Below are 27,189 nucleotides of genomic sequence, written 5' to 3' on the forward strand. Positions count from 1 at the left end.
AAGAGATTTCCAGAAGCGTCCCTCGACAGCCCCACATCAGTCTTCCTTGAAGCATCCGTTCCCCAGAGCCTGGTTTTCTTGACCAGGTCCAAAAGCTTTTGTTGAGCTGCAAAGAAGACTGGGGGAAACAATCTTGTCCTTCCCCTGATAGTCACCTGTGGCTCTCAGGAGAGGATGGCCCACGGGCTTATCGGAGAATCAATCTTCCTGCCTATCATCCTTTTTTTCTTCAGAAGAAACCATGTTAGTGCAATTATCGAGAACTTTGTTCTCCGGAGAAAGGTGTTTGGAAGCAGGTAGCACTTTGGCAAGAGAGATTTTTTTTTTTTTTAAGTACCTGTACCAAGGTTAAGCTTGACGAAGTTGTCTTTCCAGCCTTGTCTGTGGCGCTATCCAGGTAAAGGGGGATGCTGATTTGGACTACCTGAGTTCTGCCAGTTAGTGATTAACTGATTGGCTGATTAGAGATACTTGGCATTGAACCCAGGACTTTCCCTCTGAGTTACACCCCAAGCCCATTTTGTATGTACGTGTGTATGTATATACGTATGTATTTATGTGTGTGCGGGTGTATATTTTTTATGTATTTTAGGGACACATGACCTTGCTAACAGCCCCACGCTGATCTTGAAACAGCGATTCCTTTACCTAAGCCTTCCAGATTACTGGGATGATGGGGTTGCACTGCCTTATCTGTCACCATGTTTTTAATGTAATACAGTTATATACTAATAAAGAAGAGATTAAAAAGCACACTTCTGCTAGGAAGAAATAACCTTTCGTAACCCAATACCGGAGAGTAAGGACAGTGAATATATCCTGTATTGTGACCTTAAAGGAAAGGCCCCTGGTGGACTATAGGAAGGCTCCCTCTGGGAGGTGCTTTGTTCTACTGGCCGGCAGAGTTAAGATCCCAAAATCTGTTCCACTCAAGCCATGATATTTTTTTTTTTTTTTTTTTTTTTTTTTTTTTTTTGTCTTTTTTGAGACAGGGTCTCGCTATGCAGTTCAGGCTTGTCTTGAGCTCACTTTGTAGCCCAGGCTGGTCTTGAACTCCCAATGATCCTCCCAAGTGCTGGGATTACAGGCATGAGCCACATGTTTTTTTCCCCTCTCTTAAAGAGGCCCACTTCTCCTTTCTCGATAAGTACTAGAAAGGCAGTTCTTAGGATCTAGATTAGAACAAATTTAGGACCAGGGAGCTGCTCAGAAGTCCAGCGGTTCTGAAGTGACTGCAAGACCTGAAAAAGGAATTAAAAAAAAAAAAAAAGAAAGAAAGAAAAAAGAAAATAAAATCCTATAACCCTTAATACACTCTGGACTGAACTCCGCAGCTCTTTATTGGCAGGCAGGAATTAATTAGCATAGCTGCAGTAACAGAGTTATCTTTATTGTTCTTTCTCGTCGCTTGGCACTTACTACATCTTGTTTTAAATTTTCAGGTGTGAAAACCTGACAGTAAAGCAGTGTTGATGGCAAAGGCAGGACGTTCAAATGGTTCGAAGCCGGTCCACACGAGCTTCATGGAAGCAGCGGACTCCCGATCGCCTCCGCCCGCCGCGGGGTGCCGGCGTGTTGCTCCCGCCCGAGTCCGGGCGGGCGGGGCGGGCGGGGCGGGCCGCAGCGTCCAGGGTGCACGTGCCTTGCCGCGGGCCCACCTGCACCGCCCCGCCCGCCCGCGCGCGCCCTTCGGTCCGCCCCCGCGCGCTGATTGGCTGCGGCTCGGGGGGGCGGGGCGGCTCGGGGCGGGGCGCCCTGGCGGCTCAGCGCGGCAGTCGGGCGGGCTGTGCGCGGCGGGCGCGGCGGCCGCTCTGTGGGTGCGATGGGGACTTGCTCTCCTTTCTCCGGGCGCGCGTACGGTGGCAGCTCTGGGCGCTCTGCCGTGCTGCTGTAGTCCGGCCGTGGACGGTCACTCGCGGAGACCCGGGACCCTGTCCGCCCGGCCCGGCGGCGCCTCCCTGACTCCGGCGCGAAGAGCGGACGGCGCTGGGCATGGGGCCCGCGGGGAGCGCGCGGCGCTGGCTGCGCTGGCTGGGGCTCTGCTTCTGGGCGGCGGGAGCTGCGGCGGCCCGAGGTGAGTGCCGGCCGGGGGGCGGGACTTGGCGGGTCCGCAGCGGCACCGCACGGCGGCGGCGGCTGTCCGAGGTGCGCTCTGACCTCGCCCGCCGCGCCGACGGGCAGGAGTCACCGCAGACCTCCGAGGGGACCGCGCACCTGCCTCCCAAGTTTGCCTCCGCCGCGATCCTACAGGTTGCTGTGACCCGGGCCCCTACCCCTTGCCTTGCTTCCCCGCGCCAGAGCTGCGGGCTGGAGGAGCAGCCCGTCTGCGCCCCGGCGCTCCTTTCCCTTCCCCCGCGGCGAGGGCGCTATGGGCTGGCGCCCCTGGCGAGGTCCGAGAGCTCCGGGCGAGGGTCCGGGCGGGTGAGCTCGGCTCCACTGCGCCGCCCTTTCCGTTCGCGAGGCGACCTTCCAGACGAAATCACCGAGCCCTGCGCCACTCGCGGTGCCCCCTGGAGTCCCAGCCCAGGGCTCGCCCTAGCGGAGGCCGCGGTGCGGGAGCCGGGCGAGCTGTGCCTGCCCCGCTGACCCTGAACCCGCCGGATGAGCCGCTGGCCCGGGGCCGCAACCCATGGCCACCGCCGACTCTCTCTGCCGAGGTTTCCCAAGCTGGGACACGGACCCGCAGAGCGCAGGAAAACCTCTGCTATTTTTCCCCTGACGCCTGAACCCCATTTCCTCGGCACCTCTGCGCTCCATCAGAGCGCAGTTTCCCAACTGGCTACAGCTCCACCTTGAGCGAGGACGGGAAGCATCAACTTAGAGACGATTCCCACGGACTTGTTTTGAAGAGGATCTCGGTGTTGGATCTATGTCCAGCACCGTGGCATTACCTCTGGAATGATCCGGAAGCTTCCCTTTCCTGCCCTTTTTTTTTTTTACCTTTCTTCTACCACCTTGTAGGCTTGTAATATGCGATCTCATTGGAATGATTTACCGAGTGCTTGTCTGTCAGGAGGTGGGACCGAGCTGGCCGCTTTGCCTTCCCTTTGCCTGAGAACAGATTCTGGGGGAGGACTGAGGAGGGGCTGAGGACGATCACAAAAGAGCCAGTATAATTTCATTTTGTGAACACTAACTGTTCGATGCAGACCCATTGCCTAGAAAAAAAATTTTAATGGGTAGAATATTTCACGATCCTGGGCGGTGCGTATTTGGTTTTCATTTCCTGAAAAGTTGTGTGTGTGTTCAAAGGAGCAGGCTTTAAAAAAACAAGAAAGGTTTAAACGTGAGCCTCAGCGATTCCCCACACTGAATTATGGTGAAACATACTTCTTTTTCTTGCTGCAAGAAGCACAAGCTTCAGCCATTTAATTTACTCTTGAGGAGGAGTAAATTTGCCTCGCTGCAAATCCAGCTCGGAGTTGTTTTTCATACACCGTTGTGTGGGAAAGTGAGCTTTTCCCCCTGCCAAATGCGGACCTAAATGGCCCAGTTTCCTCTCACTGTTGGGTCCTGAATGCCGAAGGGTGACTGACTCTAGGTACTGACCCTGGGAATTTGGCTCGGTGGAGATGTCTCAAAGCCAGCTCCAAACAAGAGGTGGGGACATGCCAAAGCCTCTTGCAGGGAGTTTTGCTGGCTGTGAAACTAAGGCTAGCACCTCTTGTCTGCAAGCTGTTCTTTAAAGGTCTCCTGCAAAACATACTGTACACTCCACAGGCTTATTTACATCAAATATCTTGCACAGATCATAGTGATATTCAAGACACTTGGAGTGGAGCAGTAAATCTGACTAATATTTCCCTTGTCATATTAGTTTCTGGGGCATGAAGCTCGTTAGCTTTAGCAGCTGTCAAATTCCTCAAGAAATGAGCATTGAAGCAAGCAGCAAAACCTATGAGCCACGCACACCTGGCTTTGGACAGGTGGGCAGGATTGAAGTTCTCAGAACAAAGGACGTGTTTCACTGTTACTCAAGTTCTTCCATCCCAGGTGGGCGCTAAAGCCAAGGGGAGATGCAGCTTGAGCGCGTCCTTGGTCAGTAGTCCGAGCTTATGTGGAGGGTGAGTCCCAGCTATACTTTGCTTATCCAAAGGAGTAGTTTTTGTTTTCTGAGATTTTTTTTTCTTCTCTCCTGTCTTCTCTTTTTTTCTTTAAGTGCTGGGATCAAAGCCAAGCCTTACACATGCTAGTCAAGCCCTTTACCCTTGAGCTACAATGCCCCACCCTCTAACTTTTCTTGTTGATTTGACCCAAGATACTCTACTACTTCTCCTAACCAATGGGATATGCAGACTTATTCTGTTGGATTTAATAGTATGAGACTATTTCATAGATCAGTAGTATTTATTTGTAGTATTTATCAGTTTCCAAGAGGATGCACTAAGTTGTTTTTTCTTCCCTTCCATGCTTCATGTAAAAGCTTCTGGAAATTAGAATTTTCACCTGATTGTCTTTGATTCTACTCAAAGAGGAAGAGTTGAGAAAAGGGACTGTATATAAAAAGTAATACTACTCCACAGTGTAGTGCTGTGCTCTGGTTTTGTCTTTGTAAACAGTGCTTGCCTTTTCAGGCTTCTTCCTGCCGTAGGCATATTGTAAGGAAGGCACGTGAGTGCTATGATTACTGTATGTTTTAACACTATCTAACTTAAAAGAGGGTTGTTTAAAAGTTACTTGTGACCTGCCAAGTGCTAATTGAATTTATATCATGTTGTCATACTGATTTGTTTTTTGTTCTTGGAAAAGAAAGAATGCTTCTGTTGGTCTGGTTGTGAATCCTGCTTTAGCTACTGTACATAAGAGAACCTTCTCATTAAAGTTCCATAGGAAGATGCTGGAGGATGTCCTTCGATGTGTTGGGATTTCACACAACTCCCAATACTCCATGTTTTAAAAATGTCCTAGACGATCAGCTCTTTCTCATGATAAGTACAGCAGCACATTAATGGCAAGAGAAGTACATGTTATTTTAGAGGGATGACAGTCATTTGACTTACAGATACTTAAATCCACTCATCTTTGCAATTTATCCAGTTTTTAAAACTACAGTCATTTTCTCCTTAATGAATGTTACTAGGGAATACCCTTTCCTCTCTCTCCTCGTTTTATTCGTTTTTTTCAAAAAATGTATCCATTCGTAGAAGTATAAGAAAAGACTCTTTTTACTTGATTTCCTGCTGAACTCGTGTTTAGAATGTGGGCTTAGCTTAAGCAGCCCTGTGGTACCCTCTTTTCTTACTAAAGTGCTTTGCTGGAGAGTTCTCTGCAGTGTGTTCATTTTTAAGAGGATATTAATTGTTTTGATGAGACCTTGTAAGGACAACACATGTCACCCTTGACATACTTTCTCATTGCTTGAATGGCCCGTCTGTGGTTCTGCGGTCCTTAATCAGTAAACCATAGGACTGAGACACCAGTGGAGCCCTGAGACCCTCCGATGGATCCTGTGGCTGACTTTCCAGGTGGCTCTGGACCAGGCTGTTTGATTGATTAGGGAAGCACTGTTGTTTCATTGCCACAGTGGTTTGTAAACTTGTCTTTGACTTTCTTCCTCCAAGTAGTGTACCCAATTTAAGACATTACCAACATTAAGAGGTTTACAAAAATCATTGTTTTAGGAAATAGTGACATCAGGTAACCTTGCCTTTGTACTTCAAAAAAAAGTACTTAAGCTGGAGACCCATACCTCATGCATTAAAATCCAGTCTGGAGAAAGATACCCAAAGAATGAGTTCATGGCGTACTTTGAGGGATAGGCGGTGCAGACAGTCCTCTCTTGATGGACTGGCATATCCGTTCACCCGCATCCTGGGGTGCACACCCACTCACCTGCAGCCTGGGTGCCCCTCTCAGTCATGCCTTTGCCTTCAGGACTGCTGTCCTCAACTCCAGCACTGCTGCTTGACCTTCCCTTGTCCATCCTCATTCCGATGCTTCATAAACAGCACAACAGAGTAATCAACAGAAGCATGTTTTTATTTTTTATGCTAAGCCATATACATATGTAAATACACCTTTCATTTCCTTCTTCCTGCCCCTTCTCTTCTTCGTTCTTCCTCTTCTCCCTTTTTTGGTACTGGGCATTGAAGTGGAGGCCTTTCCACTAAGCTGCTTCTGTGACAGGGGCTCACTAACAGGCTGGACTCAAACTCACCAGCTTCCTGCCTCACCCTCCTGGAGTGCCGGGATTACAAGCTTTGCTGCCACATTCATTTTCTCTTGTTGCCTGAGGACTGCTGTTGTGTTGTTAGCAGTCTTTGTTATCCCTGACCCCATTTTTGGAGCTTTATGACTACAAAATCATCATTGTATTTAGTGTGTGCCATTCATTATGCTGAATGCTTTACGCATTTCATCCTTAAAATAACTCAGTGAGGTAAGGACTATTATTTTCTTCATTTGTAAAACAGGAAAAGAGGGAAATAGAGGGGTTAATAACTTGCTCAGCGTTCCAGAGTTAGTGTGCCGTAGAGCTGGATTTGAATCTGATCAGTCTGACTTCAGAGTCCCTTCTGTACTATTCAGATAGCCTTCTGAACTGTTATGGAAATAAGTGGACCCTGGTATTTTGGTGAGAAAAGTACTGAAATGTCATGCTTATAACTATCACCAACTGTAGAGGAATTTAGAGTAGGCTATGTGTGTCAGTACATATAGTCAGATAAATCTGAAAGAGTCATGCTGTGTGAAAACCACTGCTCTCTCCCCATTCAGCCTGCGAGTAAATTCACACTTGCAATGCTGATGCCAGTTTCTAATATGATCGCTTGCTTTCTTTTTCTTTCAGTTTTGAATTTCAACAGAAAATATTACTGTGATTGAATACGCCATCCATGGAATGGCAGATCCCGAGAGAGTATTTGTTGCATGTCTTGTATTTTTAGCCCTGTTTGCCGGGGAAATTTGGAGCATGAGATTTGAGAATAGATTGTTAACACCAGAGGCTGCTGTTTCTGCTGTTATGGGCCCTCCTGCTGCCGCTTTCGTGAGGCAGATGGCTAGATTCGTTTATGGAAAATAGATATTCGTTCTATTTTGCATTTCCACTTTGAAAAGAACTTTTAATTGTTTGTGCCACATTGCATCATATGGCTTTATTGTGTGCATACACATGCTGTGCGTAGAAAATTTTTAGAATTAGGCGGATGTTAATGTGTTCAGTTTAGACAGTTTTATCTGAAATCTACTGCTAACTCTGTTAAGCTTTTAGAATTTCCTTCTGAAAGTGGGTGTGTTTGCAGTGCGATGTGTATCAAGTATTTTGTGTTCCACCCGCTGCTACTCTTCACTTTGTCCCCGCTCCACTGAACTAGAATTCATTCATAAAAGGATTAGGGTTGTATTCATGGGACTGCAATTTGAACGGTGGATGGACAAGTACAGGTAGTATCCCTTTTCCAAAATACTTAGGAGCAGAAGGCTTTTGTTTCTTGATTTTGGAATATTTCATAGTCAGAAGTGAGCTCAAAGGATGGGACTCAGGTCTAAGCATGAAATTCTATTTATGTTTCATATACATTTCATACACTTAGGCTGAAAGTCATTACGATGTTTGTAGTGCATCTGTGTTTGGACCAAGTCCCATCACCCAAGTCAGGTGTGGGGTTTGGCTCTAGGGGCACTGTGTCAGTTCACATGAATTTTCAAGTGTTGGGGAACTTGGGATTTGGGGGATAGAGATGCTTGACCTGTAGTCTATCTCTGATTGCATCAGGGCACTACACGATATAGAATATATTCTAATACTATTTCCAACAGGACAAGAATAAGGTGAGCCCAAGTTTTCTTACGACAAGGTTCTGATAGTTATATAAGTGAGGACACTGAAATTATTCCATGTTTGGTATAGATGCATTTTCCTTGAATTTTAAAATTTTGATGATTAAATCTGCTGTGGCAGAACTTGTAGGAGAACAGGCCAACTGTGTTGATGTTTTGGCTTCAAATAAATGGGTCATAAAGCACAATAGTGTCTTCTTCTTCAGAATGAGGTCTTAGTGTATTTATCTCCTCCCGTGTGACTACCACTTTATTAAGATGAGGGCAAAATATCACGCCAACAGTGTAGAATTTGCCTAAGGATGGGCTTTACCAATGCTTTGTGGTTACATAAATTGAAAGCTGTGACTCTCAATCAGGGAAGTTGAGGGAAGATGACACCCATTGTAGGCATTCCGGAAGGTGGGTGGTTGGCAGCAGGTGTAGGAGGCAGGAGATCCAAAAGGCCCAAGAGAACAAAGCATCTTGACTGATCCAAGTACCCAACCAGCAGTGGAATAACTCAGTCTGATGTAACATCAGTCACAGGTTTGGGTTACTTATTCCAAGCGAATTTGTTTACTAAATACTGATTAAGAAGATCTGCCTCTAAATTTGTGGTAGTTGTTTAGAGTTGCTGGAGAGTCATCAGTGGCTTTGTGAGTGATGGCACTTATCCAGTACTTATTTTTAATTGCATTAGTTTAATAAACCTCATTGGGGACATTGAGAAGCCAGATGATCATGGATGTTGGAAGTTCTGCCAGTAATGTTCAAAACCAAAAACTGCATGCTTTTCAGATATAGTATGCATTGGGATCACTGTCCGTCTTGTTAAAATGCATGTTGTGCTTTAAATCTGAGGAGAGGCTGTGTTTCCCAGAAGCTGTTAGGTGACACTCCATAGGCTAGAGTGTAATTCAGGTTTTTGATTTTCGTTATCGTTTCAAAGCCAATACAAAGTAGATTCATAAAGGAGTATTTAAACAATGCCAGTAGGAAAATAGTGATCACAAATGTCATTTTTTGCTCAAACATACAGCCGCTTATAAAACCAGGAGACATTTACGGAGTACTGTGCAAAAGCCTTGAAATTTATTTTGAAATACTGTAATTGGGGTCTGGTGTCTGCATTTCATTAATTTCTTGTAATCCCCAGGAAGTTGAGTTTCTCGGAATCTGAACAGTTTGCCCCAAGTCCTGTTTTTATTAAATAAGAGGCATTTCCAGTCCTTTTCAGCATTCCATCAGTTTCTCCTATTTTTCTTGATCGTGGCTAGACTTAAGACTGAGCTGGAATTTGGGGTAGTTAGAGAAGGAGTCTAAAGTAAGAGGTACTAAAGTAACGGGTAAACAGAGTTAATAAAACCAAATAAAAAGTGCAACATGGTCAGCGTGGAACACCGGGCGCCCCTCAGGTGCGGGATCAGCTTGTGTCTCTGCCCAGGCCACCTGCCGGCCTTGGGCGCTGGTCCTCTCCTGGCCTGGCAGGCCTGTTCCCTGTGCTGCACACGTGCCGAGAAGCTTTTGTGTCTGCAGCCCACTAGGTTAAGGTGTAAATAACTTTCAGATTAAATTTTCTAAAATCTGCTTGCTAGCATTGTAAAGCCCTCAGGAACATGCCTCACAAAAATAAGAATGAAGTAAATGAGAATGATTTTATTTTTCCTTTTTCCCTCCTCTCAACAGATTATAAGGCCAACATTTTTAGACTATTGAAGAAAGATGATTAAGTGTCAGAGTGTCAATATTATGAATGGCTGTTTTGAATAGTAAATCATTTATATGGATCTTGGAAATTTTGATTAGAATGTAATAATTTACATATTTTTGGAGTACAGCATGGTATTTCAACATATATATATATATATATGTATAGCATGTACTGATGAAAACAAATTAGTATTTCCCTTTCATTGTTGTTTTGCATTCAATGCTGTTGAGCTGCTCTATTCCAGTTCTCTTTATCAAATGCACCATTGATTATTGTGTATCTAGAGAACTAGAATTTACTCTTTCCCTGTTTTGGTTCCCTCTGTTATTGATAGGACCGGGAGTGGAACCCAAGGCCATCACATTGTACTAGTTGTATATTGTATCCACGTATTTATTTTTGTAGGAAAAGTTTTTTTGCTAAGTTGCCCAAGCTGGACTCCGACTTGTATCCTACCCGCCTCAGCCTTCTAAAGTGCTGGGATTACAGGTTTGCATGATCACTCACAGCTTTTAGCATTCACATTTAAGGCACTTTCACAGTTTTGTTTACTTTGTGCTTTAATATCCCCCCGGACATTAAGATGACAGAACTGAGGTTTAGAGATTTTTCAGCCAAAGCCAGACAGGTATTAATACGTACCACAACTCCTGGAAGCCACAGGTCCAATTGTCTTGGGGCCCTGTTAGCTACTTTATCATGTCATTTTATTTTATTTTCTAGTAGATTGGTTATACTAAAGTTGGATGTTAGCAGACATTCATTACACGTGACAGGGATGGATGTTTGAGCATTGAGAAAGAAGAAGAAATAAATGCATAAAAATCCAAAATCCCATCTTGCCTTCCAGATCTGCAAGGCATCAGGTTTTTTATGTCTCTAAATAGCAGTGGCATTGTCTGGGTGATAAGGGGCAGGTGGACATGGGTGAGTAGTGGTCATAGGGAAGTATAACTGCATATATTAAAAATTGGATCCTATAGTTTGGAATAAGTTATTTAAGGTCTTCTGAAGAACTTTCTAAGCACTAGCGTTTGCTTAAGAATATGTGAAGTGAAAGTTCTTTTAAGTTTTATTGAGATTTTATTTTTCAAAATACCACACACTGTTAGAAATATAATACTAGTTCCTGAATTTGCATAGCTTTCTAAACAATTCATCTTCCTCATTAATTTCAAGTTCAAGTGTTTTTAAAATTTTTTTTGGATTTTTTTTTCTTCAGTTATCTCCGGAGATTAAACCTTCTAACTTGTATTTGAAAGTAACTAGCAATGTGGTGCATTTGGACTTCCCGTAACAGTTTTTATTAGTATGTCCTTAAAAATTACCCATTTCAAAAAGAGGGAAAATTGAAAGCCCCATAAGTAAAATTGTTTGGCAGGAAAATGTGCTCGTGCTATCAGCCTTTTGGAAATGTCTCCCTGTCTCTGATTGGACAGCCCTTGCACCCCACTCTGTCTTGGGACCAGAAATTGCAGCTCTTGTCAGCTTCTTGCTTCAGGAAGCTTCCAGAGCCATTTCCTTTTAAAAAAGCAATCAGGAGGTTCACAAGTTTTTTCAGTGTGAGGTGTGTGGGTGGGATGTAAGCATTGAGAGTTTACTTTAAAAGAATAATGTTGACTGCAAGATTTGTCATTGAACATTTTTTTCACCTTGGAGCAAAACTTTAAAAAACAAATCATCCGATGTTTTCTAAAGTTCTGCAGGTGATTTGAGATGTGGAGTAGCCTCTGGGCTATCAGTGTGGAAAGACAGCTCTGCCCTATCATAGGGTTGGCCTAGAAGACAGTGGCACAACCAGTTATTAATGGTTGTCAAAGTGGTGAGTGCTGTAATGCATGGAGATCCCAGTGTGTATTACGTCAGTAGACTGTCACCTACCATCGTTATATCAAACTTATTAAAGTCCTGTGCCACTAGTTTAAATGGCATTAGTAACGTTTAAGCATGAGTTGGAGCCAGAATTTAGACTTGCAAGTCAATGTCTCAATTCCAGTGCTCCCATTTCTCCCCAGTGGAATTGCTCATCAGACCCACAAACCCTTCTTGCACAAACACTTTCTTCTCAGTGTTCCTTGTGAATATAAACCCTGCAGTGTGTACTTTTTCCTCTGGTTGTTTCATTTGCCAAATGAGAAGATGGTGACTAAATTATCTTCTAAGTTCCTTCTCTAACATCTTTCCAGTACTATTTGATCACAGTGTTCTGATCTTGGCATATTAAGTCTATACCACACCTTTGATGAAGGAAGAATACTCTAGAATTAGAATTTGTAGGACAAGTTAATGGAATTTCTGGAATGATTAAATTTGCTTAAGCATTTTCTGGAATGTACTCACTATGAAATAAATACCATTTTTTTGTCTCTTAAAGCAGTGGTTGCACATATAAATTGGACATCTTCATGTGAAAATATGAAATCCAAACTCTGAAACAGTGGTTTGTTATGATAGGCATGATCGATCAGGAGAATCTTTGCAGCTGTCTTCCAACCTGTGAAACTGAAACAGAAGCACTTCTGACTCGAAGCATTGAGATGACTGGCTTTCGCCCTCTGTGTGTGGAGGGTACCTCTTGCTAGACTGACTTTTTCTCCTTTCAGAGAAACGAGACACATCTATGAACTTCATAATTAAATTTTCATATTTAAAGTCTTCTCAAATTACTGAGGTAAACGCCTTGTTTCAGATAAAACAAACAGTGCATATAGCGTACAGCCTTCCAGTTTTTCTCAACCAATGATTTTCTTACATTTGTGCAGAGAATGAAAGGACCAGGGAGCCAGTTAGTCCTTGTTTGTAGTACTTATCTTGGTTTGGGATAGAGGCATGTTATCCTTTTTCTAGATTTGTGGAACAACATTATCTCATAAAAGGTATAAAACCCTGAAGTGCCCTGTTACATTTGCAGTGCAGGGCTTGGCACCCAGGGCACATTTGCAGTGCAGGGCTTGGCACCCAGGGCCTTGTGCAAGCTTAGGCAAGCTCTCTGAGCAGAGCTGAAGCCCTCCCCTCAAGTGGTCTTTTACATAACTATTGATTAGCATTAATTTGACCACTGAATTTTCTTTGTACTTCTTTGTTTACCATTTTCACAGAAAAAAAATCATAAAATTATGTTGCTGAAATGAACCCTAAGGTCTATAGGGCACGGTGTAGGTCTGTGCTGAACCGAGAACAGAAAAACAAAGTAGCTTGCTGGGCTGTAGAGGTCATCGCTGCTGGTACCTGACCATGTGTCTGGCCCCTTATTTCCTCAGTGTCATCCTTGCCTCCTTTCCTTTTCAGGCTTACAATAACAAAAGTAATCAATAAGGGCACAAAATAATTCAAAAGAATCATATCAGAAGATTAAAGCTTATTGATCATTTTGCCCTTCCGTTAAAGATGTGTTCCTTTTCTCTCAGATGTTTACATTTTTCTGTAATATCTTTGAAACACAATAGATGTTTTTCCTCTGGCTGTGTTCTGCACTGCTGAGTGCTGGGGCTGTGATTTGAGGGACACCAGTTCGTTTAGTGTTGCAGAGCCAATTGATACTGTGATGGAGATTTGCATTATAGGTTGTGTTTTAAGGTGAAATTTAAGCTAAGTCTTAATCTTTTATTCAAATTACTTTACCCTTAGTGATAAAGCTTTTCAGTGTGAATCCATTAGTAGAGGCTGAATATCTTAATATAATTACTCATTCACAGTAAAGGACATATTTATTCATTTCTGCTCACACTCTGCGAAGTTGGTACTATGAGTTGGACTAGTGAACGTTATAACTTACCCAGAGGAAATCATTTTGGAATGGTATTGCTACAAGCCACTCATTCTTGCTGGAAGATATAAGTCACTCACATTTTGTGATTTTTTTTTTTTCCCCTGCCTGAAATCTGCGTTTTCCAGTACACTGGGAAGGCAAGCCTTTTCTGTCAGAGTAGCTCCCCAAGCCTGTAATGGTGAGGTGGTGTCACTTCCACGAGCACGGGTGTTGGACACTTGGAAGACACTGGGTGCAGCAGATATTTAAAGTGCAGCCTGACTCATGCTGCTTTTGAGAAAGCTTTCAGTGACACATTAATGATACCCTCAAAATGCCATAAATCTGCATCCTGAAAGAGTGACTGCTTATTATTTTAAAAGCTTAGTTGCTCCTTTGTCTGAAGTCTCTCTTGTCTTGATTTTAAAGTGAAGTTGTCATCTCTGAAGTCACAGGACATGCAAAAAGGCCCCGTGGTGATTGGGCCAAGCCTGTAACGTCTAGTACAATATCTCTGTCCTATGATTATTCATGCCAGTGCCACCCTGCCGAGAAAGTGTTAGACACATGGGCTGTTGAGAACTTCGGATTCTTGAAGATCAAGTGTCAAAATATTCAGAGTTTGGCTATTTTTAGCAAGTATCAGTGAAAGATCTTTCTTCTGTGAATGGTGGTGAGGTTTAAATGGACAAATCCGAGGTCATCACCCAAAACGATTTTCAACATCACAGAAAGGCAAACATCTAAGCAGTGTCACCCAGGGTTAGAGGAAAAAATCATAGACAGCTCCCTTCAATGTGTGTGGGCATGCACTTTTTCCTTTAAATACCTGACATTTAGTGGTTTGAAGTATGTTTAAACAGTTTTATTGAAACGTACTACAGTAGATTGAAAGATGAATGTTGAGTGTTTAACATAATCCTTCTTTACAGAAATGCACATGTGGTATATATTTTAAATTCTGCAGAGAAATACTTTAGTTCAGATATTCTCCATCAGTGATGCCTCGGCTTGCATGTCTAAGCAGTCAAGTCAGAATCTTGGTGAAGGTATGCGGCATTTTTTTTTTTTTTTAAGTTTCTTAGGTGATTCTCAGTTTGAGAACTGAAGACTGAAAGCCATGGATTTAATGCTTGTGAATGTAGGAAGCAGTCTTTTATGAGTTATCCAGAATATACTTGCCAAGCCCATCTCAGCAAATGTGCAGAGACATAGGTGACCACTCTTGATTCAGCCCCTCCTGTTCTTCTTTGGATCTCAGATGACATCCAGTGAAATGGAATGGGGACCTAGATTTCTCTTGTTGGGTTGGAAGCCCAGATGTATTAATAAAAGGATATGGTTATGTGAGAGATAGGGTAAAATCAGGGAGGAGACTGTAAGGACATAGGGCTGGAGATGGGACCATAGGCTTTTCTCCTACTTAAGACTTCAAGGAAATTGTTTTCCTCCAGCTGTCATCAGAGCCTCTTAGGCACATGTGGCAATCAGATTTCCATTACTGTAATGAACAATGAGATGATTAACTTGTAAAGAGAAAAGGTTTGTTTGGACTCAGTTTTGGGAAATCCAGTGGATAATCAGTTTTGGACGTATGGCAAGGCAGCACATCACGGCAGAAGTGTGTGGCTGAGAAAACCATTCATCTCACCAGGTAGGTGGCAAAAGGAAGGCGCCCCCTGGGAGCATATCTCACCCTTTGTGACTTAAGTGTCTTCTGCTCAGCCCTGCCTCTCTGGGCTCCCCTGTTCGCAAACAGTGCCACCTTGAGGAGGAAGCTATTATTACAGCCTTCTTCAGGACTGCTGGTTCCATATTTGTGTATCAAACTCCATAAACATTTGTGGTTCATTAATGGTTTCATGTGGATAAATAATACATTTTAAGTCGTATCAAAATGAGTGTCTGAACTTTTTTCTAAGCTTACAATATCATCAGCATCTGTCACTCATCTGTCACCCCTACCATTCCCTTGGAAGTCATCACTGGAATTTTATGCTTATTCCTTTGTTTTAAAAATAGTATTTTAAGAAATAGATAATCTATTCCTAAATAAAGTTCACTTTGCTTCCCTTTGAATTTTATTTAAATTATTTTATGGCATATATTTTACAGATTCTTCTGCAATTAACTTTTTCGCCAAATACTAGATTTCATTTCTTATTGATTATATTGCAGTTGATTCACTTTCTTGAAGTACAGTATTCAGCTGCGTGATTATATCATAATTGCTCAGGTTTCTGACAATGATATTTGTGGAATTAACAAATTTTTTTCTTATGAAAAATGCTGTATAATCACATTGATGTCTATCTGATAGGATGCATTTTCAAGTGTTTCTTGTACATCTGAGACAGGGCTGCTCAAAACTAACACATGAACATGCTGCGTTTGCAGATAAATGCCAATCATTTTTATTTGTGTATGCACTTAATTACTGTCTTTCTGATTACTAATGAAGTTGAACATATTTTCATGTATTTTACTGCCATTGGTATTTCTTCAATAGAATAGCTACTTAAGTTTTTGCCTACTTGTTTTCATTGAAGTGTAGGGGCTCTAGGGGTGTGTGTGTGGGTGTGTGTAAATACACATATATGTGCCTGGACTTATGATGGAGTTAAATCCTGACAAAATCAGAAACTGTAAACGTAAGTTTTAAACGTGTTTAGTAAGCCTACCCTGTGAAACATTATAGCTTGGCACCTACCCTCTTGTAGATTGGCATTTACCCTTGTGATTAGTAGCCAAGTAGCATTATTATGGAGTTGTACCAAGTATCAATCTATACCAGGGAAAGATCAATATCCAAAGTGACAGCTTCCATTACATATGTATCATTTTCACATACTTCTTAAGTGGAAAAATCATAGGTTGGACGATCAGAAGAGAAAGCTCATGTTTGTGTCTCTTTCGTGTTTTAAGTGTGATTAGAATTTTTTCTCCCAGTTTATTTTAGATATTTTATTTCTAAAATATCTAATGAAGTGGAATTATTTATCATTTTCATAAACTAGAATTTTAAATTTTGTTATCAATGTTATTAATCACTATATTTAGCTCTTTTGTGTTAGGCTTAGGAAATAGTTCTCAAACTTCACTGAACACATTCTCTATTTTCTTCTAAGAATTGTACATTTCAGTCTTTTGTATTTATACCTTTAATCCAATCTGAACAGATATTTTTTTTCTGGGTAGATTTTGAATTAGAGACTTAATTTCATTTTTTCATGTGACGGAACAATTGCCCCAGGAGTATTTATTGAAAAGTCCTCTCCTTTGCAAGTGATCTGAAATGTCAGCATTGTAATTTATGATACTTTTATATATGCATGGGAATTTTTTAATTTTGGCACTAAATGTTCTTCAAAACAAGTGCAGAAACTCTATTTCATTTTATTTCCTTCTGCTCCTCTTAAGTATTCTCCACATGGCTGGATTTTATGCTGTGCCTCAAAACTCTTCTCTAGTTTGATTCCTCTAATTTGTTGTCTTCACCTCCCATTTCTTTCTATTTTAGGTTTACAGGAAGTCCCCGACTTAAGAACATTTGAGTTGGGGACTTTCACAAGTGTCCTGTATATTACTCACCTTGTTAATTTACAGATGGACTCAGCTTTGAAACAGTTTTCCTGGAACATAACTCCTTTGTAAGGGGTGCACTGTCTTTCTTTTTCTTTTGCTCTATGATACACTGTAGACTTCTGAAGCAGATCTGACATTACAAGTTTGTCTTTGAGGCCTTTAGCTAGCATATTATGTCTTTTACCTACTTGGTATTTGATAGATTATTAAGCTGGAGTTGAAATGATTGTGGAAACCACCCAAGCTCATTACGTTTGCTTTTTAAATCAGCTTTCTTGTCACTAATATCACTTGGCACTTAAAAGTTCAATGAAGAAAGGTTGAATTTAGCTCACCAGTTTAGGATATTCAGTCCATGGCTGTTTGGATCCAAGGCAGAAACACCAGAGTGGACGTGTGTGGTAGACTAAAGCGTCTTGATTCTTGGCCTGGAGAGGGACTCAGGGGCTCTCTAAGGCCCACACAGATGTGCACTTTTCTTATCTGTGGGGCCTTTCTTAATTCGGTGAATGGTTATTACCTACCTGTGTCAACTTCACATCCAAATGTATTGATTGAATAATGTCTTCAAGGTAATAGCAAGCTTGCAATTCCACTGACATAAAACAACACTTGCATGTACAAATAGAAGTGTATTAATCCCTTCCCCTAAATCTCACTAATTTTAGCGTTTTTTGAAAATCCAAGTTCACAACATGTCTTCTACATCTCAAGGCAAACTCTTTGCTAGGGATTTCTGTAAAAATCAAACCACACAAATTCAAGTTACAGTTGTGGGAAGTAAACATTCTCATTCCAAAAGGAAGAAATAAGGAGATGAAAAGGAATGGATCAAAGCAAGATTAAAACCTAGCAGAAAGTATTAAATCCAGTATTTCTAGTCTGGAGTCAGGGCGCCCGGTGGTAAGCTGTGGGTTGCAAAGAGCCTGGGGCCTCTGTGCCCTTGCTTAGTGACAGCCTACATGGTCTCTCTCCTGGCTGGCTTTGCTGGCCACCTGTAGCTTTCTGTGGCAGATACTCTGCATGCCTGGTACCTCTTAGTCTCTGGTCTCCACTGCAGCTTTGGCTTCATTCTCACAGCTTCCCGCACTGTACTCACAGGGGATCCTTTCCTGGCCTTCCAGGCCTGCCTTTAAAATCGGGGATCCTCTTGACCCTGTAGCAGTGGTATCCCATGGATGATGCCAGGGTCTGCCCTCAGGAGGATCTGGAGTCAGGGCCCTGTGGATCCTGACCTTTCCAGACCTTGGTGATAGAAATGAAATGAATTCCCAGGAAATCAGCTTTCTAGGAAGCTCTTACACAGGGGACCCAAGGACACACTTCTCAAAAGATCGATACTTGTACACCCTCAACCCTGTGATGAGTGGGGTTTTATTCACTTCTGAGATGCACTGGAAGCACCTGTCTCCCTATCCTCTATGATGTACTTAGTTTTTTTTGATGGTGCTAATCTTTTTAGAAGCCACACCTGCTTTGGCTCTGACTTTACACATGGTATTGCAGGGGAAAAAAAAATGTGTTTCAAATTTATCTGCTCTGCATTTTGCTCCTGATTTGTATTATAAATCTGGATAAAAACAACTCATAATACCTAGGCTATGTCCTGAATATTGGGCTTCTCTTAAATTTTCCTCTGTCAGATTAATTCATCCATTGTCCTTAATCTCAGTCTCCAGAAGACTCTTGCAACATGGGCAAAATGTAGACAGATTTTCTGTTGCATGGCTTCTAGCTGAACTGCCACTGGTGTCCTTGTTCCCAGCTGAAACCTGCAGAATCTGCTTGTTTCTGTCCGAATTCCTATCATCATTCTGGTCTTTTGAGCCCTGACCATAATAACACTACTGTGTTATTATGTAAGCAAGCCTGATGGCTTGCTTACAGTGTTCTCGTGCTTCTCTAGCCTGCATCTACAAACTTTTCCAAAACTCCTACAGCACCCTTTCAAAGGTTTCTAAATCACATGGTCAGGTGTGGTTACAGCAAGGATCCTACTTTTCTGGTGTCAGTATTCTGTATTAGCCCACTTTCCTGTCATGATCACAAAATACCCATTACCCACAATTTAAAGGAGAAAAGCTTTAATTGAGCTCACTGTCTCAGGAGATTTGGAGCATGTTGTCTGGCTCCAATGCAGAAGGTACAGAGGAGCAGAGCTGCTTAGCTCCTCGTGGCCCGGAAGCAGTTGCAGAGGACCAGCCCCGGAGAAGAATCGTATACACCAGCAGCCATAGCTGCTTCCATGGCATATCCTGGACTGTGCTCTAGGCTTGAAGATTCTATAGATGCAAGACCCAAACAAAGAAGTCCAAACTTTACACTGAGTTTATTATATGTCTTCAGTGAAACTACCATTTAAATGCATGTTTACTTTGGTGAAACCATTACACTGTTTGCACACAGTAACGTAAACACCTCACTGGGCGTTGTGGCATACACAGCTAATTCTAGTACTCTGGAGCACCTCTGCATGAGGATCACAATTTCAAGCCCTGTCTGGGGAATTTAGTGATTTAACAAAGTCTCAAATGGTAAATAAAAGGTGAGGGGTGGGCGCTGAAAATGTAGCTCAGGGATACACCTGAGTGCAGCTCCCTTGACTGGAAAAAGATCTGGGAAAGTAACATGTTTTTAAAATTATTAGCCATTATCATGTAGTCTAAAATAGCTAGAGAATTGAGTACACGTGTTGAGGACTCAGGTCAGGGGAATTTTGCAAGAGAAATTCATGCTGGGTGTATTAGCCCCCTCCCACCCTCACTAAGCCTTAGTACTTGACACTCACAAGTTAAAGGAGGAAAGGTTTTGTTTAGCTATTGCCTTCAAGAGATTCAGTTCGTAGTCTGCTGGCTGCCACGGAGGACACCATGGCAGAGGGCATGGAAGGATCAGGGGTGATCCTTTCATAATAGCTGGGGGCTAGAGCAGGGGAAAAGGGCCAGAGAGCAATGGGCAAGGGGCCCATTGACTCAGGGTCACACCTGTGTGACCCTCCTGGACACACCCAGAGATATGCTGTACTTACCTGGTATCCATTACTAAACCCACTTGTACTACTTTGGGGATGTATATTATTGTTAGAAGACTAAAGGGACATCTTTTGATTTAAGGATTTCCAAAAGAGTCAGTTATAGAAAAAGAGATGTAGAGAACAGGGTAAGGATACCAGCTAAAAACCTTTTGGCCCAAGGGATTACCTAGGAAACAACATAGACAACTGATGATAGTGTTGCAGAGAATGTTCAAGACGGGATGGAACACTTTGATCGGATGTGTGAGGGCAGACTCTCAATCTTGACTTCACCTGACTCATGGGCTGCTGGGAGATTCTAGGCAGGACCTCAGAAAAGTGAACCAGTGAACCAGCAGGCCCGGCAGCAGCATTGTCTACTAGGTGTGTCTACTTTACTCAACTAAGGAGTCCAGGAAAATGTCAAACCTACTCCAAATAGTATCATGTTTTTGATGAAAATATTCTTTTTTCTATAAAGATGTGTTTTTTCTAAGATATAAAATAAGAAAAGGAATTTTCAGTAGATATTCCAAATATCATCTCTGGGTTCCTCTTCAGGTAGAATCTATGCCCTTCACTTTTTGTCTGTTGGTCGAAAGATGTCTGTTGGTCCCTCTTATTCATCTTTTGCAAGGAGGAAAAACAAACTAATTACCTGGTGCTGAAACAAATACTTTGGTTTTGCTGTTCTGAAAATGTTCATGTCTGGGTAGCAGGTGCTAAGTTGGTTGTATAGTGTGCTGTTTATCCTCAAAGGCTTAAATGTAAATATATATGCTGGTTTCTAGCAACTGGCCCGACCTAGTGCTTAGAGACCACTGGCAGAAAGTCCTCAGAGGAATGGTAGAAAAGTGCTTTCAGTTAGCCAACAGACCCAAAACCCATGTTAGTTTTCCACCTCTCAAGATGAGGATCGCCTGTGAGTAAGTTGCTGCTCTGATGTTCAGAACACAGGTCTTCGTTTGAAACTCTCCCAAAACAACTTTGGAAAGTTCTGTCCTTGTTATCAGTTTCGTCTCAGCATGGGAATGAATTATATACTGGTTTCTCCTAACTCTTGAAGACATAAGTAAATTGGTTTCTCCTGACTTTGAAGCCATAAGTAAATTAAAATACATTTGCATGGGTCAGTTTTCTCACTGCTGTTACAAAACACTTGTCACCCACTCAGGTGAAACTGAACTTTTCAAACAGAAGGGAACTCACTCCGTCCTTCCCTTTCATTCTAGCAGGGCTGTAAGCCTATTGGATGGTGGCACCTATGACAAGGTTGGTCATTCTCTCTCTGTTTGCTGACCTCCATGCAGTCATCTTTGAAAACATCTCACAGACATACCACAAGAAATAATATGCTTTGCCAATCTGCTAAGTGTATCCTAATCCAGTCAGTTTAAAAATCATGTTTAATGGTCAGTTCGTATATACACATACATTTGATTAAGCTAAGGGCAAGTATACATATATTTTTTTCCAGGAACATTTTGTACTTTTCTCACTTCTCACTAAATATATGGACTTTTTAAGGCAAAGTTAATTAAGAATAGAATAATCAGTCTTTGGCAAGTACTCTTTTCACCTTCTTGAACTAATTTATTAAAGAATTACATCTAAAGTAAATAAAACATAGAAAATAACAATCTGAAGACCATTTTTCTTGCATGAAGGCCTCCATCCATCTTTCCCTACCATTCCTCCCAGCCAAAGCACTCACCTCCTTGTAGAAAGGCTACACAAATCCCAATTTGCTGAAAGGTTTCTCCTGCCATGTGTATATGTATGTAACTACACTAGACATTCCTGTTTAGTGCTTGTCTCTGTGGCAGGTTGCATGTATTTTTCCCCATAAAGCACCTAGATGACCAGGTTGTTTTCTGCATGTTATGTACTTATTATTTGGGATCATTTGATATTTCTAGAAGTAAGTGAGTAGATGGATGCTACCAACTAGAATTAATACTTGCGTGTTAACTGAGCTCTGCCTTAGAAAGTGTACATGATATTTGTGTGCTCTGTGCCATTCATTTTATTAAATGTTTGAGCTGTGTTTGCTTTAGTTCTTATAGGAACACTATTGAAGTATACCATTACTATGTGTTTTATTAAAAAAGCAAATTCAGATATATTTCCCCAATTTTCTACTTCCAGTGTGTAGCAGAGTAGGGATTTGAATAGAGAGTAACCTAATTCCAACACACGATTCATTCATCACCTGAGTATCATGTCAAGGTGTCTTCTAACTTTATAACAAAAGCATATGTATGAGTTCCAGGATTCTGTGGCTACAATATGCCTTTCTGAACCGGCTGTAGCTAATTTCCTAAAGTACCTTGCCCCAGTTATTCCTAACCATGAAGAAGATCCCTTGAGTAAATGGAGGTTCAGTCTTATCATCTTTGTTGTTTTTTCTTCTTTCTCTGATATAGATACGCAGTTTAGAGGTCATGACTTTGCTAATATGTACCTGTCCTTGAGCACTCGTCCTGTTTTCTCTGTAGTGTCTCCAGCAGCGTAGAAACCAGGGAGGGGGAGTCTGGTCCTCTGGGCTACTGCAGGCCACTGTCTGTTGGCAGCCTCCCTTCCCGGTCACATGCTGGTTGGTGGCTGGATGCTGGCTCAGATGGTCCTTGCTGTGTCAGAACTAAGTGGACTAAGTTTACAATCTTAGTAGTAAGACCTCTTCCATGGAGCTAGGATTATATTGCGTATGATCTGACTTTGTGCTGGGCAAAGATTGTACATGTGTTGATATACGAACTGATAGTTAGAAGTATGAATTATAAGGGAAGTTATCATCTCACATAAAATTAGTAACCCATATTTCAAAGTAAATTTTTGTTGCCTGAGAACTCACTGATGAGTCTTAACCCCTTGGTAGAGGTCTTGGTTACCCAACACCCAAAATTAAGGAAGGAAAAGGTTTATTTAGCTTACAGTTTTTTGGAGTTTCAGTCCATAATCAACTGGCTCCACAGCAGGGTGGCATGGCACTGGGGCAACACTTCAAGGAACAGCCAGAACAAAAGGGGGGAAACAAACCTCTTCTCCCTTATATTGCACATAGGCCCCCATCCCAGAGTGCATGTAGCAAATGCAAAATCTCTGTGCCCTTCTCTTGCACAGGATGAAGATAATTACAAGGTAAGGATACTGGCGCCCTGCTGAGTCTCTCAGTTAAGCTTCTAAACTTCTCAATTTGACTCAATGTGTCTACCATAACAGTAGGTATTAGACCAGAGGAAGTAACATGTCTTTAACAGATAGATATGTGTGCTATGCTGGCCATAGAGCAGAATATTTTATTTAGTCTTTAACAAGAGAAAACTGAAATTACAAAGAAGATAGAATTGAAAGGCATTAACTAATTTTACCTGGGTCATAAGTGATTGCAACCAATAGCTCAGAGTTAAAAAAAAATATATACCCTGAAAATATTGAGTGAACTGACATGTTTCTGTCTAGAATATCTTACCTTCTTGTAGGCATAGCTACTATGATTTGGATGAGTATCTGGCAAAGGCCCATGTGTTAAAGGCTTGGACCTCAGTTTGTTGCTATGGGGAAGTGTTATAAATCAGTAGAAGTGGGACTTGGTAGAAGGTCTTCAGGTGACTGGGTGTGCCCTCGAAGGGAACTCTGGCACTCTGCTTCATTTTATTTTTTATTAAATTCCTGACCACTGTGTGCTCAGCAGCTTTCTCTACTGTGTGCTCCCTGGCATGTTTCATTGCCTACCCATAGGCACAAAAGCAACAGAGACAACTGACCATGGACTGTACTCTCTAAAACTGAGTCAAAATAAATATTTCCTCTTTTTTAGTTGATTATCTTGGGTGTTTTGTTATACTAACAGATCGCTGACTAATGGGAAAATGGCATACTTAAGAAAATTTATTTTTCACATTTTAAAGACTGATATATTCAAGACCAATTCACTTGCCCTCTTGAGCCGTGTTGTCTGCTATCCGGATGGTGCCTTCTTGTACTGGCTGGAAATGAATCACTTCCATTAGAAACTGACACCATACTCGAATGAAAGAAGACTTAAAATGCCATGATCTCACAGCCAAGTGGAGCAAACGCTCTGCCTTAAAGCCTGCGTAAAGGCATTGATCCTATCCACGAGGGAAGTGTGCTAGACCACTGATCACCTTCTAAGTCTTTACCCCTTAATCTTGTTGCCCTGGGGATAAAGTTTCAACATGGATTATGGGAGGATGCAAAATATTTGAGCACAGCAATCTATTTTCAAAGAGGCAATAAAGTACTATGTGGGGAGTCAGATCGCTTTAGTTAGAATGCAGTTTTTAGAACTTAGTATATGGGCATAAGAAAATTACTTAACCTCTCTGAATCTCACCACCTATGAAATGCAGGTAAAATAGTACCTGCTATATCAAAGTATTGTAAAGTTTAAGTAAATGGTTATATGCAAAGCACTTAATGCATATTATTTTATTTATACTTGTGACTACTACTGTTGCTGCTAGAAACTGACATGTAAAAATAAGAGCTACTGTAACTGCCATGAATGATTTTTAAGTCTAGTGAGAGAGACATTAGTATGAAGTTTATAAGGCATTGTGGGAAGTGAAGTAAAACATGCCAAACAGCTAGTGGCAATGCATCCAACAGCTCCCCAAAACTTGTAAATGAGAGTTTATGCAGCAGAAACAATACTGGAGCTGAGTGTTGAGTTGTGGGTAGAAATTATGCACGAAGATGTAGGTGTCATTGGTGTTGAGGTAGGTAAGGTTATATAGCCCTTTGAAGAAATATTCCTACCTCTCTCTTACTATGAGCTGGAAATTTTTGCATTTACCTGAAAATAACCTTATATTCCATGGAGAAAGGAAAAACACTCGTGTCCTTTAGAAGAGGTGACCATCGGTTTCTTCTGAGTTAAGTGTGAAAATCTGATCCTTTCTACAAAGTAATTCCTAACAATCAAGTGGGGAGGACAGGAAAAAGAAGAGCCAGTACCTTCAAGAAACAGTGTGGGCTGGGAAAGGAAGACAATCCATAGGCGGAGGAGAAATCTTCAGAGGACGGAGAGAGGTCTCTGGTTGACCATAAGCATAGATAGTGGCGAGGGAGGGGACTTGGGCCTCCCACTGTAATACTGTTCAGGGGAGAAGTTACCGCTGGAAAGGCCTTCTTCCCTCTTAATGCTGGTGTAGAAATGAACTGTTTCATTAGAATCAGCGAGCAGATAGGCGCTAAGGTGTTGTTTTCCAGCCACGGACTCCAGAGCGCTCTATGTATTACTATGGGTAACTCCTCATCACATTGCTAGTTCATTTTTACCTTTTCCAAGCGAGCACTTTAGGCGGACTGATTTCCTTTTTTTCTTTCTCTCTGAAATAGAGGAGTGCTCTTTAGCACTTTTACCCTTTGAAAATATAAAATCACTCAAGGGCTTTCATATTTTCAAAGGGCAGAAGCAACTTTAGTGAGAGAGAAGAGTGCAAAAAGCTGACTGATCTTTTTTTTAAAGTGCTATAATGAAAACATGGATAAGACATATCCTCCGGCTTGTGTGTGTGGATGCAGCAGAGAGGTGGATAAGGGGGTGAGGGCAAGTGGGCAAGGACAGGTGCGTATTCAGAAAGCGAAGCTGCTCCTTCATTGCCAGGAATTTGCTTGTTTTTCCCTAGTTAACTCACCGGAGAAGGAAGGGTCCATATCAGTATTCACTAGGCCCTTGCTGGGTTCCAAATAAGAGGTTCCTCTCAAGATTTTAACTGAGAAAAAAAAAATACTTTTTGCTTTATCACTGATCTGCCGACTCTGACTACTGAGGATGAACTCATAACCATCAGGGACTTGTCAGTGATCCCCCGAGTGAATTTTGCCTCGGAGTGACAGGTATAGTTATGTCCCCTTGAAGATGCAGGGATTTGTTTCACCTGTCAGGTAAGAAACAAATCACCGAGCCACCAGCCAAGCCCGTTATCTCAGCCTGGCCCCGTACCTGCGGTTCTGCAGACATCTCTGGAGCAGTCCATCATTCGAAAGGGACATATTTTACCCAATGAGGTGCTTACTACCAGCAGCTATGGAAATAATCTCCTGGCTCGGGCTGTGTTGGCAGCACTGGAGGGTGACATTCCTTGAGAGATGGGCTGCTTGCCGCCTCCACAGAGCACACGTGGCAAAGCATTATTTGTGAGAAGGGTTTATTTAAGTTATTATTAAATATAAACTTGAACAATAGCATCTGGAGTTTCTGGCAGCTGTGATTTCTAAATGCTATTTGCCGAGATTTTATCTTTCCTCTGGAAACCCTGCTGGTTACAACATTCACACATAGGCAAAGGCATTTCTCCAAGCCCTGTGCTAAGAAAGCGCCCAGAGCATTGCTGGATTTTTCCATAATGAATTGGATTGGGATTTGTTAGAACTGTATGCGATGGAGAATGCATTTTGCTATTTTAGTGACGCCTTGGTATCCATGGCCCCGCCTCCTATATCTCTGTGTCCTTTTTATGGCATAAGGATAGCCCTGTGCCTCACCTAGGTTGAGGTGCTAGGCAGCTGCTGTCCTGACCTGTTTCCTCAGAGGTCTCTTTGTCTCTCTGGGCTGCTGTGGACAGGAAGGGTCTCAGGTGATACGGTACTACTCTTCCTTGAGTGAATAGCAGAGAAACGATTAATTGGGAAGCTGCGTAAGCGTTTATGGTGTTGCTTCCGATGGACTCACTCATCAAAGGGCTGCTTAAAATTCATGCATAGTCGCAACTGAGAGGGAATACCTAAGCCTCATAAATAAGGCAGACCTATCTTAATTTATTGCCAGTACTTTCTATACCCACATTGAGCTATTCAGAATCCGGCACAATTGATGTTTCTTTCCTCCAGTTATTTTAGTAAAAAATGAACTCTGTTTTATGCCACATAGGCATACTAATAAACCAGTGTTTTGCTGCTTATAAAGGCAAACTGTCACCTGTTAAAATATGTAACTGTCCTAGAAAGATAAAAAAGGATCATTTAATAATGATGAACAGTGTGCATGTGGCATAAATAGGATCTAAAGGTAAACGGCAGTTTATTACTGGGGCCAGCCAGAGTGTTCCGTGGAGGACTTCGGTGCTCAGCTCTGCGTGCTTCCCTTGAAGGTGTGCAGTCCTTAAAACTGTGAGTGTGTGTGTGTGTGTGTGTGTGTGTGTGTGTGTGTGTGTGTGTGTGAAGCTCATAACTGGCGTAGAATAGGGACTGCTGTTCTGTAATGGAGGGCAAAGTGCTTTTCAGGCATACTGTTTGTTAAACTCAGACAAGAACAGTCTTAAGTGCTTTATGTTGTTAGATTTGTTTATAATTGGGACTATGCAGTTTTTTTTTTTAAGCAGGTCTGGGAAGGAGATT

General features: G+C 42.1%; 1 protein-coding gene across 6 annotated transcripts in view; it reads left to right on the plus strand.

Annotated features, from left to right (window-relative positions):
* The first annotated feature begins 1,760 nt into the window (after window positions 1-1,760).
* The window catches only part of Unc5d (unc-5 netrin receptor D), a 537,437-nt gene continuing 512,008 nt past the window's right edge, over window positions 1,761-27,189 (plus strand). For all 6 annotated transcript variants that reach the window (XM_063240191.1, XM_063240193.1, XM_063240192.1 and 3 more), the window contains exon 1: window positions 1,761-2,074. In XM_063240191.1, the coding sequence (XP_063096261.1) occupies window positions 1,993-2,074 (82 nt within the window). In that variant the 5' untranslated portion in view covers window positions 1,761-1,992. The remainder of the gene's footprint in view (window positions 2,075-27,189) is intronic.

The sequence above is a fragment of the Cavia porcellus genome, unplaced genomic scaffold, assembly GCF_034190915.1.
Source record: "Cavia porcellus strain 051 isolate PalLab524CR breed Dunkin Hartley unplaced genomic scaffold, mCavPor4.1 scaffold_29, whole genome shotgun sequence".
Taxonomy (NCBI): domain Eukaryota; kingdom Metazoa; phylum Chordata; class Mammalia; order Rodentia; family Caviidae; genus Cavia; species Cavia porcellus.